Source organism: Schistocerca cancellata, chromosome 2 (assembly GCF_023864275.1).
Source record: "Schistocerca cancellata isolate TAMUIC-IGC-003103 chromosome 2, iqSchCanc2.1, whole genome shotgun sequence".
NCBI classification, from domain to species: Eukaryota; Metazoa; Arthropoda; class Insecta; order Orthoptera; family Acrididae; genus Schistocerca; species Schistocerca cancellata.
This window is the reverse complement of record NC_064627.1, coordinates 1,059,791,945-1,059,808,933: the sequence shown is the minus strand read 5'-3', so window position 1 is coordinate 1,059,808,933 and position 16,989 is coordinate 1,059,791,945. Positions and strand designations below refer to the sequence as shown.

General features: G+C 42.0%; 2 protein-coding genes across 2 annotated transcripts in view; one reads left to right on the top strand and one right to left on the bottom strand.

Annotated features, from left to right (window-relative positions):
- The window catches only part of LOC126163060 (signal peptidase complex subunit 2), a 38,999-nt gene extending 25,422 nt beyond the window's left edge, over positions 1-13,577 (bottom strand). The window contains exons 1-2 of the mRNA XM_049919960.1: positions 13,400-13,577; positions 6,084-6,161 (exon numbers count right to left, since the gene is read on the bottom strand). Of these exons, the coding sequence (XP_049775917.1) occupies positions 6,084-6,161; positions 13,400-13,438 (117 nt within the window). The 5' untranslated portion in view covers positions 13,439-13,577. The remainder of the gene's footprint in view (positions 1-6,083; positions 6,162-13,399) is intronic.
- Positions 13,578-13,720: 143 nt separating this feature from the next.
- Positions 13,721-16,989, top strand: part of LOC126163059 (intraflagellar transport protein 81 homolog) — a 104,229-nt gene continuing 100,960 nt past the window's right edge. The window contains exon 1 of the mRNA XM_049919959.1: positions 13,721-13,935. Coding sequence (XP_049775916.1) covers positions 13,828-13,935 — 108 coding nt within the window. The 5' untranslated portion in view covers positions 13,721-13,827. The remainder of the gene's footprint in view (positions 13,936-16,989) is intronic.

Below are 16,989 nucleotides of genomic sequence, written 5' to 3'. Positions count from 1 at the left end.
CATACATGACAAAACAAATACGTAAAGATACTTATTCTGCATTAGAAGGAAGGTAGATTAGTTTAATGCCCTGTCGATGAAGTGGTCATTAGAGACAGAGTACGAGCTTAGGTTACAAAAGGATGGGACAAGAAAATTGGCCACCCCCTTTTCAAAGGGACCATCCGGGCATTTGCCTGGAGCGCTTTAGGGAAATCACATAAAACCTAAATCTGAGAGTAGACAGGAATTTGGACAGTCATCCTCCTGAATGTGAATCCGATGTGCGAAACACTGTGCCACGTCTCCTGGTTTATTTTGCATTAGATGTTCTTCAGTTTTATTTGACATTTGGCAAGAATACAACTACACAAAAAATGTTCATTTATACATGTTCAGGTTTCATGAAGAAAAATTCAAGTGATCTAGATAAATCAACAAAAACAATAATTAAAAAAAAGATATATAATTGGATAGATAAAAAATCTACTCACCAAGTAGTGGCAGGGGATAACACACATAAAGGCTAAAGAAATGTACAAACTTTCAGAGCCAGTGGCTCCTCCTCCTCCTGGCAGAAGGGTTGGAGGGGAAGAAGAGAAATGAAGGAAAAGGACCGGTGAGGTTTAGGAAATAGAGGGGGTTCAGAAAATTCGCCCAGAAGCCTGGGTCAGGGAAGACTTACCCCTTTTGCCAGAAGGGGCCACTGGCTCTGAAAGCTTGTGCATTTCTTTACCCTTTATATTTGTTTTCTTCTGCCACTGCTTGGTTTCATTTTGTTTTGTTTTAGAGCGAAAAAACAACAAGGGTCATGCGCTCCTATGTCAGAACTGCAGAATATGAAGACAAAGAGATGAATTAAAAATGACTAAACGTTAAGCCCAATTGGCGGAAGATAAGACAACTAAAAACAGGGACACAGAGAAAAGTTTATAAATTATGCCATAGGATAATGGAGGTCCTGACCTGAAGATTAAATGTCGTTCACCATACTGTTATGGCGGATAAAAAATAAAATGCAGTCAACAGCCCACTCTGTTGACAAACAACAAAAAGAATGCAAGTGGTTAAAAAAAGGGCATTCTGTCAGGAAATGGTGGACCCATCAAATATTGTTGACAATGAGCACAAAGCAGTGTGGGTTGATGATGATGTTTGGTTTGTGGGGCACTTAACTGCACAGTCATCAGTGCTCATACAAAGTCTTCTTCTTTTTTTTTATTTTTTTTACAGAGTCACAATCTAGCCATCGTCACAAATGATGATGGAGATGATGAGGACATCACAAACACCCAGTCCCCTGGCAGAGAAAATCCCCAACCCGGCCAGGAATCGAACCCGGAAGGGAGAGGCTTAATTCCCTGGAGCCTGTTCCGATGAAGGGAGGACCAGTGGTGAAGCCAAAGTGACACTAACTGCTGAGATACAGCAACAAAGAGATCATCAGAGGAAATGTAAGAACTAGTGGGTTGAGGTATGAGGACTGCAGCCTTGGTAGCAGCATCAGTAACCTCGTTTACCGGTAGTCCAACATGACCAGGAACCCAAATAAATATCACAGTGGCTCCATCAAGAGAGAGCAAGTGACCCATTGCACTAAGGGATGGACGGTGTACAGCACACTCAGGCTCTGAAGGGCACAGAGAGTCAGAGCAGATGATGCAATTGAAAATCCTGGAGCAGTGTCCACGGGAAGCAAATGACCGTCAAGGTGAACACATACAACTGCACAAAGTCAAGGTGGTGAAGGCATCACACCCATCGGGAAAGTGGCTGGTAGTGTGAAGTTAAGCTGCTGGAGCATGAGCTGAAAGCAAACTTCAGGAGAAGTTAACAGAGAAGAGGGGCACACCCCATACTGGCGATCAAAAGAGTCATCGAAGGAGGACGCATAGGATGGATGGCCAGGTATGGAAGACCACCATGTGTATCTGCCGAGAAGAAAATCAAGGCAATATGACAGTGGTAGTTTGGGAGCTTCTGCATACAGACTCTCAACCAGGCCAATGTAAAAGCCCCCAGCATCCAAACGGATGCCACGATGGTGGATACTATTGAGACAGCGTAGGAGGGACAGATGTACAGGTTCATAAACAGAACACCCAGAATCTAGTTTTGGGCGGACAAGGAATTGGTACAAATGGAGGAGGGTGGTTTGATTTGCTCCCCAGAAAGTACCACTGAGGACATATAGGACACTGAGGGACTGCGATCAGCAGGGAGCCAGGTAACACATGAGGGAGGACCAAGAAAGTTTCCTATTGAGCATGAGCCCCAGGAATTTTGTAGTTTCAACGAATGGAAGAGCAACAAGCCGAAGATGTAAAAATGGTGGAAGAAAACAATTGTGCTACCAGAAATTCATACAAGTGGTTTTAAGGAGACAAGTCCGTGGAGAACTGCAAGAGACCACAAAATCATCACCAACAAGGGAGCCAGAGATGCCTGGTGGGAGACAGGCCATTATTGGGTTAATGGCAATAGCAAATATGACAACACTCATGACAGAACCCTGGACAAAGGTGTCTGACAGGGCAGAACCCTCACATACCTTGAAAACTCGGTCTTTTAAAAATTCCTGATGGAAGCAGAGCATGCGGCCACAGAAGCTCTATATGTAGAGTGTACAGAGGATACCAGTCATCCAGCAGGTATCATAGGCTTTCTCCAAATCGAAAAAGACGGCCACAGTCTGGTAATTTCGCAGAAAACCGTTCACGACATCAATGGACAAAGTGACGAGATGGTCAACTGCAGAAAGGCATGCTCAAACCCACACTGTGCAGTGCTTAGTAAATTGTGAGACTCAAGCCACCGTACCAGCTGGGCATGAATCTTACATTCCATCAACTTGCAAACACAGCTGGTGAGAGAAATGGAGCAGTAGCTAGAAGAAAGGAGTCTGTCCTTACTGGACTTAGATATGGGTATGACAGTGGCTTCATGCCAGCATCTGGGAAATGTGTCCTCACCCAGATACGTATGTAGGAGAAAGTGCTTGCCTGCAAGAGGAAGGTGCTGCAACATCTGAATGTGAACATTGTCTGGCCCTGGGGCGGAGGATCGGGATGAAGTGAGAGTATGATCTAGCTCCCTCATTGTAAAGGTGGCACTGTAGCACTCACGACTCTGAGAAGAGAAGGGTATATACTGAGAATCCTCCACTCATTTCCGATGGAGAAAGGCAGGGAGATAGTAGGAGCAGCTCGAAATATGCTCAAACTGGCAACCCAAGGTGTTGGATATAGCAATAGGATCCACTATAACTCCGTCTGCTAATGTCGGGTCACAAATTGGAGAAGGCCTTCAGTTCCAGAGAGCCATTGAAGGTTGGCCAACATGAAGGAAGAGGAAGTGGAATTGCTAAAAGAACTAGTAAAGGAAATCCAGCCAGCTTTTATGCTATCCCGAAGAATGTGACGACACTGTGCACGCAACTGTCTGTAACGAATACAGTTGACCATCGTAGGATGATGGTTAAAAATGCGGAGAGCACATTTCCACTCATGAATTGTGTTGTGGCATGCCTCGGTCCATCAAGGGCCTGGGACACGGAATGGTAAGGAGGAAGTGCAAGGAATGGAACGTTCTGCACTGGTAAGGATAATGTTAGTAAGCTATTCTACCTGGTCACTGCAACTGGGGAAATGTTGTTCGTCAAAGGTAGCAAGGGAGGAGTAAAGCCTGCAGTTGGCCTTTGAAAGCTGCCATTTGGGTGTGCACGTAGGTGGGGTAGGAGTCAGAAAACGGATAGCTGACAGAAAATGGTTGACTGAGTACGTGACAGAGAGAACGGACTGCTCGAGATGATGGGTAAGCTGGGAAGTGCAGAAGGATATATCCAAATGGGAATAGGTGTGCATGGAGTCTGAAAGGAACATGGCTGCTCATGTGTTAAGGCAGATGAGGTTAAGTTGATTGAGAAGGTCAGCCATTAGGACACCTCTCAGACAGGTTCTGGGAGAAACCCAAAGGGGATGGTGCACATTAAAGTCACTGAACAGCAGAAAGAGTGAGGGCACTGCCCAATAAGCTGGAGGAAGTCTTCTCTGGTGACACTGATTGATGGAGGGATGTAAATGGTATAAAGGGGAAAGGTCAAGCGAGGAAGGAAAATGCAGATTGCAACAGCTTGAAGGCAAATAGTCTTGGAGATATGTTGACTATATACATTATCCAGAATGAGCAGCAAGTCTTCCCCGTGAGATGGAATGCTGTCCTCTAGGGGAAGGTCAAAGCGGACCAGGAAGAAATGCGAGAGCTCAAAGTGGTGGTGAGGACGCAATTTTCTTTACTGGAGGCAGAGAACAAGTGGATGCTACAAATGTAAAAATAACTGTAAGTCCTCTTTGTTGGGTCAAAAGCTGCAAACATTCCATTGCAGGACACTCGTGATGAGGAAAGGGGAGGAGCGAAAAAAAGAACGGGTGACGCCTCAGTGAACTACCAAGTGCCAGTCTTCGAAGACTCAGTGCTAAAGGACACAGGGGCTGGAGGATTCTGTTCCACAAGATCTACAGAGGCATCAGCATTCTCCTTCTGTCGGCCTGAAGAGTCCAGGGCAGAAAAATGGATGGCAGTGCATACTGGTGACACTGAGGTAGGCTGTGTGACTGTATCACACGGGGACACTGTCGAAGAGGATCTCCAAGTCGGCAAAGGAAAACTCAGAAGTTTGTTGGCTGGAGGGTCATAGGAAGTCTTCATGGGAGTATTACTTCTGTCCTTCTGGGACAATCTCAAGAGGGGGGCAGCATGGTCGCCACTGCTGTTGATACAGTGTGAAGGAGGAGGCAGATGACCACCCTCGTGAGCATCCCTACCACAGGTTACACATTTGACTGAGTGTCGACAAGACATTCGAGTGTAGTTATAACGATGACACTGGTAGCAGCGCATTGGGTTTGGATTATATGATCGGACTGTGATAATTTCATAACTTGCTTTGATCTTTGACCGAAGCACCACTCAGCTGTTGTGCTTGAGAATCAGAAGTCGTCTCCAAAACCAAAGTGCCACTGCATAAACAAGAGCAGGATTTCAAAGGGCCAGCAAATGCATCAACACCTTTCTGAATAATGAATGGATTTACCATTGCAAAGGACTGACTGCTTTCAGTATGTGAAACCATGAGGAACCATGGTGCAGCTGAGAGGGTCTTTGAATCGGGAATTTCATTCTGTTTACGTTTGGTAGACGTTGACTGGGAAGATGGTGATTGGCTCATTGCGAGAAAATCCCCCTTGATTGCCAGCATATTTGATGGCACACTCATTCCAACTAGCCCCTCCCCACCCCCCCCCCCCCCCCCCTCAGAGGGGGCTCACCCACCTTAGATGATCGTTCACCCCCCTCCCGAACAGATGACAGAGGGACCAATCAGCACTTTGGGAAGATAGCAGATCAGGCAATCACCCCTCCCTGGGCCTGGTCCGTACTAGGGTGTTCGTGCAAACCCTATCTATCAACCTGGGGCTGGGAATTATGTGTTACCCAGTCACCTGTTAGACATCAGATGCATGGGCCGGCCTTCAGGAGCGCACAGCGGGAAAGAAGGAACCTCAAATGCCGAAGCGGAGGAAGGATAGGAGGAGGAGAATGAAGAAAGAAAAAACAGTGGAGAGACTGTTCTGATGCCAGCTACTGAAAATGCAGAACACATTCCTAAAAGCATCCCAGAGATGTTCCCCAAGGAAGGAGAAAAAGAATAGCAAGAGGATAGACATGCAGAATAATGGAAGGGAAAAGATGCTGCTAAGGCTAGGGCCCTATGACAGCCAAGCTTGAACCCGCCAAAGAGCGGTGAGCCCCCAGGGGGGGAGGGGGGGCACCACTCGGTGAGTAGATTTTTTTTATTTATCTGATTATATTACAGTTGATTTACAGATATTCAGCAGTATTATTTATTTAGTACCCTCATTAGGGTAATCTGACAAAAAAAAATTGTATTTTATGACGAAGGAAATTGCAATGTTGGCCCTTACAATGTTCATTCACAATATAGGGTGATAAAGAATGCTCAATATTTCTCAAAAACAGACTAATTCAGTACAATGCACAATATGAATTTTGATGTAAAGAGAGAGACGAAGTTATTACGGTACCTCTTTCACTCCATCATCCAAGCAGTTTTTGACAGCAGAACCATCCCATTTATTGATTTTCACTGGTTTGTCTTGTGGCTGGAAAAACAAAAAGAAAATTAAACCTGTTGCTGAAATGCACATTCTAAAGACATCATAGTTTGGAGACAGTTTACTTGTTCCATGTTTGCTCTTTATTTCCTTTTGCACTTTTGTCCTTGAAATTATTTACACTTCACCCTGTAATTTCTCTTTCATTACTGTTACAATTCTGATCTTCAGAAGTAAAAATTTTACAATAATTGTCAGGAACTGGGTAAGTTGCTCATGCATTTATAATTTAAACCTACCTCAGCACACAGAGTACAAAGAGTAAATTTTGACAAACCTCAAATAAGGCTAAACATTTAGTGAAACATTTATCAGAACCAAAATATGTCAATATATGAGTTCACAGGGTGGTGTATTAGGGCCAATACTGTTCCTGTTTCACATTAATGACTTTCCTAATAGTGTTAATCTTGGAGAAAAAATTTATTTTCTGGGGACAGCAGTATTATGGCCTATGAGACAACGATATAACTCCTTGTATAGAAAGCAAATGAAATGGTCAAGAAAGTGACCAGTTGCTCAACAAGTTACACTGAACATAAAATGTTATGAATTTCATTTTGGAGAGAGAAAAGGGCATTTAATTTATAGGAATGAACACTGATTCTAAGTTGAAGTTTTGTGAACAAATAAAGATACTTGCCTTGAGTCCTGTCATCACTGTGTAACAGGCATTACATAATATACAAACGTACAATCAATTCTTAGCTACACAATTCTTTTCTGAGAGCAAATGCAGAAAATATTAACAAAGTGTGCAAATTACAGATAAGGTAAATAGAACTAACCAAAAACACTAATTGGGCTGATTGTAAAGACCTGTTCAAAACATTGGTGACTTTAACCACACATTCACCAACCAATTTCACAAGACAAAAATAACATTGATCATTACTGCAGACAGCTCTGTCCATGACCATGGAACAAGATCTAGAGTGAACTTTTAATTATCAAGAAAGAATAAACATAAAATTCGAAAACAACATTTTCTACAAAGGGATAAATCTTTACAATAAGTTGTTCAAGGAGATCAAAGAGACCCTAAAATGAACTTATTTGTACAGGGAGTTAAAAATTATCTCCTAAGCAATATATGCCACACAGTGGGGATTATTTAAACACCACCAAGTAGTGGTTTGGTGAAAAAATATAACATAAATAAACAATAACAATAAAGCATCTGCCATTTCACACCACACTTCAACACCATAATTTTTATTTTTCTCTTTTCTTGCCTAGAAAATCTTACTTGAAGCTCTGCAACAGATAATACCAAAAACATCATCTTTCTGATCTCAAAATCACTCATTACAGAGAGTCTGGTTCAGTTTTTCTACCAAAGAAATGGGAACCTGCAGTACAAAAAATGGAAGCCAAACAGTGTCACCAAGGTCCTGATGTATGTTGTAGTGTTACATTACAAACTAATACATATAGCAAGAAACTGAGGATTGTGGTAACACCCATTAGCTTTGACCCACGATGTCATCAAGGTGGTGGACACTGCTACTTTAGGCATATAAAATATGGTGACAATGACATCACTCATTAGACAAGCAAACAGACACAAATAATCCAGAGAACATTTAACAGCAATGGGACAATGCGGGAAATAGGGGGGGGGGGCATTTGAATGAGCACAAAATAAATATATGTCAGTCTCAATAACAGAGACAACAAAACAAATACTAACACAAAAATCAAGCAAACAAAATTGTCAGCAAAAGAAAACTGGCACTGGAAATTTCTCTTGAGCTATATAGCTCAAATGAAGACCACAGTACCATGAAGCCACACATATCTCCAAAATCCGATACTGGCTGATACAGGCCTAACCAACATTGAAAATCAAACCTCTCTGATGTGGGTAAAACAAACTCCATGATATCTACCAACAACAGCCTAACATAATTAGCAACAACTATCAGCACAACCCAAACATTTGCATTAATGCCAATTTCAATAGACAAGAAAACGCATAAACAGACATACTGTACACCTGCAATAAAAAATAAATAAAACCACAAAAACAAAATAAATAAGACAATACATAAATCTTGCAATATAGTGATAGCAAAAACAATGTAATCATCACAATCTTTCGAGTGGTCAGCCTAGACTTCTCAAACCAGATACCCCCCAGATAGAATACTGTAAGCTGTCCTCCTACAGTGCCACGTATACTGGTCCCTGGAATTATATGCAGCAACTTTTGCCAATCTCATACCTTCTCCACAAGCGTAACACTTCACATACTCTGCAATTAAACCAAACAACTGTAGGAATTTAATCCCAGTCAACTTTTTTTCCCTCCCTGTAGTATGCAGAGACCTACTTGTAAACTTCATAAAACAAAGCACAAAATTAAATCACAGTCGTAAAAGCACCCCACACTAATAATCCAGACCTGAAAACTGTCTACAACTGCCGATGTTGAAATAACTCATTAACTTTCCTCACAAACAGAACATAAGGAGTTTGATTCATCACCAAAATCACTCACAAACAATACAGAAACAAACATCCCACACTACAGAGCACCACCACATACCCCAACATGTCCCCTGGATACACTACCCATTTCAAATATAAAATATGCTGCACCCCATGATGTCTCACAACACAGTTTTGTCATAGATCAAAGCAAAGAGGTGGTACCGTAAACTCCGGCTGACCTCGGTGATTCCTGCCGAGAAGCAAATGAACAGTGTTGGTTCAAATGGCTCTGAGCACTATGGGACTCAACATCTGAGGTCATCAGTCCCCTAGAACTTAGAACTTCTTAAACCTAACTAACCTAAGGACATCACACACATCCATGCCCGAAGCAGGATTCGAACCTGCGACCGTAGCAGTCACGCGGTTCCTGACTGAAGTGCCTAGAACTGCACGGCCACCACGGCCGGCTAAATGAACAGTGTAGCACCACTCTTTTACATCACTAAACACTTTCTTTGGGAAAAAAAAGAACACTGGGAATAAACTGAATAATGCTGAGCTGTTTTAAAACAGACTGGCCACATATTCAGGATGACGGATGCTTCACTCTTCATCTGATCACTCTAATCTAGGTTATCCATAGTTTCCCTATAATACTACAGCCAAATGCCAGACGGATCTTACAGTAAGGCCATGGCTGAAAACCTGTGGCATTTTTGTATGTAACTTCTTGTGTTTACAAATAATGTATTTTCTTAAACTGTAATACCACGACCTGTCAATATCCTTTTAAAAATCAGCCATGGATGAATAATAAATTACCAAAAGCAGGTAAAAGTTGACTCAGCTGAATTTAAAGGTTATGCAGAATGCAATAAAATATTGTATTTGAGGACTATTTCAAAATGTTACTACCTAACAGTTGTATTCTTGAGAAAAGTACATGGTTTTATTAAAATAGTGCTGCTTGGAAATGACTGGTACCTTGGTAACAACTGCCTGAATAGTAGAGGAAATTGTTGAAAGGCACATGAATAAGACTAAAAACTTGCAGTTGTGATTGATTGTGGTGGTGGAGGGGGTAAGGGGCTAAACAGAGAGTTCACCAGTCCCTCGTTCATGGGACAGTCCATCTTGCATTGGAGACATCAAATGTGACTGCATGCAGAAGGGGTAAAATCAAGGCACTGAAAGCAATACTGATGCCAGAAATGAGTGCCAGAAATGAGAAATGATACAAGTACGATATGTAGGCTGGACCAGTCTGCAAACCAGAGAGCGGGCCATCAGCAGCGAGAGGTACTCCCCATGTCTGACCACACTAACCCAATGTGGAGAGTAAGACAGTAACAATAAATAATTCCTAATAGTTGGGTGGGGAGGAGATACGCGCAAGTGAAAAGGATAAAAACATAATGAACATTAGTGGACTGACAATAGACAAATAACTCCAGCAACTGTTCCTCCCCTGATCCGATACTGTCAAAGTGTATAGATGGGAACAGAACCTACTCACTCAGAGGAAGCACAAGAATATGTTCAACTGTCTTTTGTCATCGGCTAGTACCCAGGATAAGGAATCCTTAAGGTCTTGCTTTCGCTGTACTGCTATATGAAGAGGCACTCCTAAAAAAATGACATGGGGTGCAGTAGAATAGGACGATCTGCATATAAAAGCAATTAAAAACAGAGTAAAAGATAGATGACCAAGGCACCAGGCAAAGGAGGTAGGATTGAGTGAGGGTTCCCCGAACCACCATGTGTCAGGAGACATCTCAACCCCAACCTCTCTGGACTCACCTCAAAAGGTGTTTAACATCTCATATATGAGAGTAATAACCACTTTCTGGGAGGAAATGAAGCAGCAGTCAAACTGTCATCCATAAACATTAGAGGCAAAGAATCAGGAAGACTATGCTTGGCATGGAGAGCCAGGAGGAGGGATTCCACCAGGGTGTGAGCGACTTTCTGTAAGGTTCTGCAACCACAGTGTTGGAGTGGCTCATTACACAAGAGGAAACTGTGACATAGGATGGGGGACTACTTCTGGGAGAAATGGGAAGAGTGATGTCAAGCAGTCACAGACTCTTTGATTGCGCAGATTTTATTAGATGGGGCATTAGCCCGTCAGATGACGTTCCATATCCAAATGAGTCGGGGCATTTCTCGCATCTGCAAATTCACACCTGGAAGTGTCAAAGTGAATGTTGGGTGAGTAATTGCTTATCTAGCCAAACAGATGGCCAGTTCATCCCCTGGAATATCCACTATTCACAGCATTAACATGAACTTACTGTTTTTGTTTATAAGCTATTACTGACAAAGCTGTTATAAATTTCAAAAGTTACTCAATTATTGACCCTTTATCACAAGTTGAACAGAACCTGTTCTTAATGTGTGAAATGCTGTGTGCAATACAGTATCATAAAGATTGCTCTGTATGTAACAAGAGATCTGAATGTGACATCTGCATGTATCCAATGATTAATAATAAAAATAATAATTACATTTTACTCAACAATAAATGGTTTTACAAATGTCCAAAAGTGGCAAATGCACAATTTTCAGACACACTGTAAATTCATTTCATTTCTGAATATGCTATTAACTTAAAATTAATTTAAATTAGTATGGATATTAACTCAATCTTCAAATTTTCTATAAAGATATAGTAAATTTAAAAAAGTATTTATTTTTATATATATCCACCACTTACCTTTATCCATACAAGGATCATCTCACAATGATATAGGATTTGTCAAGGTAAAACAATCCAAATCAACATGTCAAAATATACAACACACACAATACACAATATGATATATGAGGAGTGGACAGGTGGTCAGCCATGGACTTGAGGAACCATCCCAGCATTTATCTTATTGATCTAGGAAAACCATGGAAAACCTACATCAGGATGGCCAGACAGAACAACTCCATCCTCTCAAATATGAGGCCAGTGTCTTAATAGATGCACTGCCTCAGTCGGTACTGATACTATTGGATACTTTACACACGATTTGTTTCAGGTAACTTGTAATATAAGACACAGATCCAGACTTCAAATGAAGACACACAAACTAAGGGCATCTGCTGATGACCCAAGGACTGTGAAAACGCTAATGTGCCCCTTGCACCAACTTGTAAAATATTAAGACATATTTGGGCATTAGATATGACTTCCGACATCATGGAGATGAGGTACATGGTGTCATATATGCAGTGTATTTGAAAGTCACTGTCGTGGCTGTGGTAAGTCTAGAGGTTTTTGAAATTTGTTGTGTATATTACTATTGCTCATCTACTGCTTATTGTAGTTGTTTTTGTGGATGTTAGTAAGCTGAAATGAATCCAACAAAGAAACAGAAGTCACACACTTATAGTCAAAAGTACGATCTTAACTTCTTGGGTGTGCTCTAGGGAAGTGTGTTGGAATCTTTGCTGTTCACATCGTCTATTAATAACCTTGCATACAAATAAAAAGTCACATCAGGCTTTTTGTAGATGACACAGTTATAGATAACTAAGTACTACCTGAAAGAAGCTGCATAAATACAGTCAGATCCTGACAAAATTTCAAACAAAAAAAAAGTAGTATCCAATGAATATAATATCAATGAGTCACTGTTAGAATCGGCCAACTCATACAAATATCTGGGTGTAGCACTTTGTAACAATATGAAATGGAATGATCACATAAGCTCAGTTGTGGGTAAGGCATTAAGAAGGGCAGTACAAATGGTCTTAGGTTTGTTGGTAGAATACAGGGGAAGTGCAATCAGTCTACAAAAGAGATTGCTTACAAATCAGTCATGTGACCCATTCTAGAATACTGCTCAAGTGTGTGGGACCCATATACAATAGGACTAACAGAGGATATTGAACATGCATTAAGAAGGGCAGCATAAATGGTCATAGGTTTGTTTGACCCATACAAGAGCGTCAGATGCTGAAAAAACTGAACTGACAGTCTCTTGTAGACTCTGTAAACTATGCCAAGAAAGTCTACTAACAAATTTTCAAGAACTCGCTTTAAATGATGACTCTAGAAATACACTGCAACACCTACATATCACTCGCATACGGATCGTGCAGACAAGATTAAAATAATTGCAGCACGCACAGAGGCATTCAAACAATCATTTTTTCCAACACGCCATATGTGAATGGCATGGGAAGAAGCCCTAATAACTGGGACAATGGGATGCACCGTCAGCCATACCCTTCACGGTGGTTTGCGGAATACAGATGTACATGGATAAGTATGGTGATTTGTCGCAAGCGCTGGAAACCCATGAAATTGGTAGCAGTTGCTAGATTTATTTCAAACTGTGGTTTTTAATTTTTTGTATAAATTTATTTTATTTTACGTTATTTTGAATGGTAGGTGTTGTAGGGGAAGAGGTACAGTTTGGGTGGATGCTACACATAAAAATGTCAACCCTCACCTGCAGTAAATGAAGTGGCGGTTAAGGGACGGGGGAGATGACAACAAATATCACTTAGTAACTTGTTGTCTGAACGGCTGCCGTATTTGCAACTACGAGTGCAAGAAAATCAGAACTTTTGTGGCGAAACATACACGAAACAAGGATTAATACTGAACACTTTTGTGTACAATATAAATAATACAGTTTGTAGAGGAGCACCGCCAATAGAACTGTCAGGCGGTAAGCTTCTACACGCCTTATGTTTTATGAGCTAGTGCTTGGTGTACATTTTTTCTGGATTTAGAACACAAATGCAAAGCTGAAGGAACACAATAATAAAGTTTATGAATAACCCACCTGCGCTTCCTTGCTGTTTTTCGGTGCCATTTTACCCATGCAAACACAATGTTTTCATGCACTATGCTTGACGTGTACCATCCACAACTACGCTCTTGTCAAAGATTAACCCCGAAGACATTACCAGTACTCCTTTCAAAATGTGGTTTTCGTAATTTCTTTCAACATAGGTGATTCGAAAGCATGAGGCTCTATCTTGCTGATGAATAAACTGGTAAATTTATACAACTCTCCCGTCAACGAGGAGGTGAAACTGCTACAGTCCAGCTAAACGGAAAGTAAATAAACTTCGCTTCTTTGGATAGGTCCACATCCCAGCAACGTGTGGTGCGACTTTATCTTACGTTTGTATGCTTTGACATAAACAACGCAACTGTGAACTGAGTTACCGATTTGGTATATTTTTCGAATACGATAATTTTGTAAACATGAGTGATCAATTGAAGTATGTTGTTCAAGAGCTGAACAAGAGTCCTCTGAACAAATCTTTTAATTTGATATCATTCGATTCCCTGAATTCGGAGCAACTGCTGCAGGTATGCATTCAGCATTTTTGTAGGAAGACAGATTTGATGCAACCCTACCCTCCACGACCAATAATATGTGGTTGGGAAATATAGAACAATGGTATCCAGTTCAAAATATATCTGCGGTAAACGTACAGATCGCACCGCATCCCGTCATTATAGTCAGATTACCAACCCAACTTGTGATACATATCCAAAGTGTTAGTTCTTGACCAACCCAACTTGCGATACTCACATATCGAAAGTGTTAGTTCTTGACCATACATTTTGCATTTTACAAAATGATGTCCGATGAGATTACTTTTTGAGTAAGATTTATTTTTTGTATAATAGGGTGCTAGGTAACGCTTTTTCGTGAAAGATACAGTGCATAATTCTACAAAAATCTTTATCTGTGAAGTTTTGTGTTAAATATGCCGAAGAAAATCGGACGAAACACAGGGAAAATGATGCTTACGTACTGTTGTGCAGTTTGTAATTAATCTAATATTGTTTTTGTAGTCCCTGTGGGAGCGATACAAAGGGAGCTGTAGTGTATTCAAAGATTCCTCACTTTCCTGACATAGCTGGAGTCTACCTTCAAGCAGTTAGGTCATGTTTTTCAGCATTTCAGTGATGATGATCAATGAATCAGACTAGAGGCTGCCCTTCTGTCTGTATGTTCAACATCTTGAATTAGTCCCATCTGGTATTGGTCACACACATTTGAGTAATATTTAGGTTAGAGTATAGTACAAGACACACAATTGTTGTGTAAGCAATCTCGCTTGTAGACTGACAACATTTTCCCAGTATCTTACAATGACCCAAAGTCTGCCTCCTGCTTTATTGAAAACTGAACCTAAACAGCTTATACAAAATCCATGATAACCTCAAAACCACACACAACTCTAGAAATCCTATATTGAAAATTTCACTTCATCTGTATTGGCCAACGATACCAACAAACCACAATTTGGAGGTTTAACAAACCTGACCAAAATAACTCAACCGTTATACCCACCAATATCAATTAATATCTATGAACTTCATTTGACAGCCTTAACCGTGAAATTATAAAAAAACTACTTCAACATCATTTTTGATGCAAACATTGCAAAGAACACACACACACACACACACACACACACACACACACACACACAAAAAGTAATCACCCCAGGGGGCTCGCCGCTCTTTGGTTTTTGTGCTTGGATACCACGGTCAAACGCGCTGCTTCCTGATCGGGAAGGCGTGCTGGTCCAGTGTGCCAGCCAGCCTGTGGGTGGTTTTTAAGGCGGTTTTCTATCTGCCTTGGGAAATGCGAGCTGGTTCCTGTTATTACGCTTCAGTTATACTATGTCGGCGATTGCTGCACAAACACTGTCTCCACATACATGTGCACCATAATTACTGTACTGCACAAACATTTGGGGTTGCACTCATCTGGTATGAGATGTTCCCGGGAGGGGGGGGGGGGTGTTAAGAGGGGTGGCACTGGGGGCCTAACCGCCCAATGACCCTGGGTTCATTGTGGGGCGGTGGTGGGGTGGGTGGACTTCTGTGGCCTGTTGTTGGGTTGTGAACCACTGAGGGCTACGGCGGGATGAAGCGCCTCTGTCGTTTCTAGGTCCCCGGTTCAATAAACAATACACACGGGGCCCAGCCTTCGCAGCATCTTTTCCCTTCTGTGCTGCATGTCTATCCTCTTTTCCTCCTCCCTTGGGGAACATATGGATGTGTTTGGTAATGTGTTCTGCATATTCAGTAGATGACATCAGAACAGTCTCTCCACTGTTTTTCGTTTCTTTTTTTCTCACATTACCCTTCTCCTATCCTTCCTCCACTTTGCCGTTTGAGGATCCTCTTTTCCTTCTTCGTCCCTGTGCACTCCTGAAGGCCGGCCCATGCATCTGTTACGTAACAGGTGACTTGGTGACGTGTAATTCCCAGTCCCAGGTCAACAGGTAGGATTTCACACGTACCCCCTGGTACAGGCCAGGCCAGGGAGGGGTGATTGCTTGAGCTGCTATCTTCCCACATTGCTAATTAGTCCCTCTGTTAGGTGTTCAGGATGTGTGACCTGAGGTGTGGGGTCCCCCTCAGTTGGAAGGAGCACATCATCGCATATGCTGGTAGTCAAGGGGGATTTTCTTGCAATGAGCCAATCATCATCTTCACATTCAACGTCTACCAAACATAAATGGAATGAGGCTAGCAGTTCAAAGACAATCCCAACTGCACTACGGTTCCTCATTCTTTGCTATGGTGAATCGGTTTATTATTCAGGATGGTGTTGATGCAATTGCTGGCCTGTGAACTCTTGTTGTTGTTTATTAAATGGCTCTTTGGTGTTGGAGACTTCTGATTCTCAAGCACATCAGCTGCTTGCAGCTTCGCTTTTCCATGGTCCTGTTCATGTCGAGGCCCATGGAGCACTGAATTCTTCCCGTATTGGTATTTACACTAGGTTGCTCGATAGTCTGACCGAGGCAGAAATCCAGGATCAGAGGATCAGGGTGTCACTGCACTCCATTGGGTGGTGAAGAAGGTAGAGGCATCCTTAGTGCCCATTCACACTGTTTTCCTTACTTTTCATAGAGTGGTGCTTCGGTTAAAGACCAAAGCAGGTAATGAAGTTATCATAGTCTGACTGTATGTTCCGAATCCGATGCGTGCTACCACTGTCACCCTTACAACTACAGTTGAATGTCATGTCAACACCCGGACAAATGTGTAACATGTGGTAGGGATGCTCACGAGGGCGATTATCCACCCCCTCCTCCTCACAGTATCAACTGCAATAGTGATCATGCTGCTGCCTCCCGAGATTGTCCTGAGTATCTGATGAGCAGGCTGTCCAGGGCTTCTGGGTGAAGGAAAATGTGCTTCACATGATTGCCCGCAAGTTGTTGGTTAGGCGGAAACCCTGAGTTATACCATCCGGCACTTACAGTACTGTTGTTGCTACATCTCGTTCCACGAAGCACGTGGCCGCACAGACATGCGACCTAAATTTCAATATTGCGGTTGTGAAATCACCCAGTGTCATGGAAACATCCCCATCTCCTCCTCCAGCTGTGC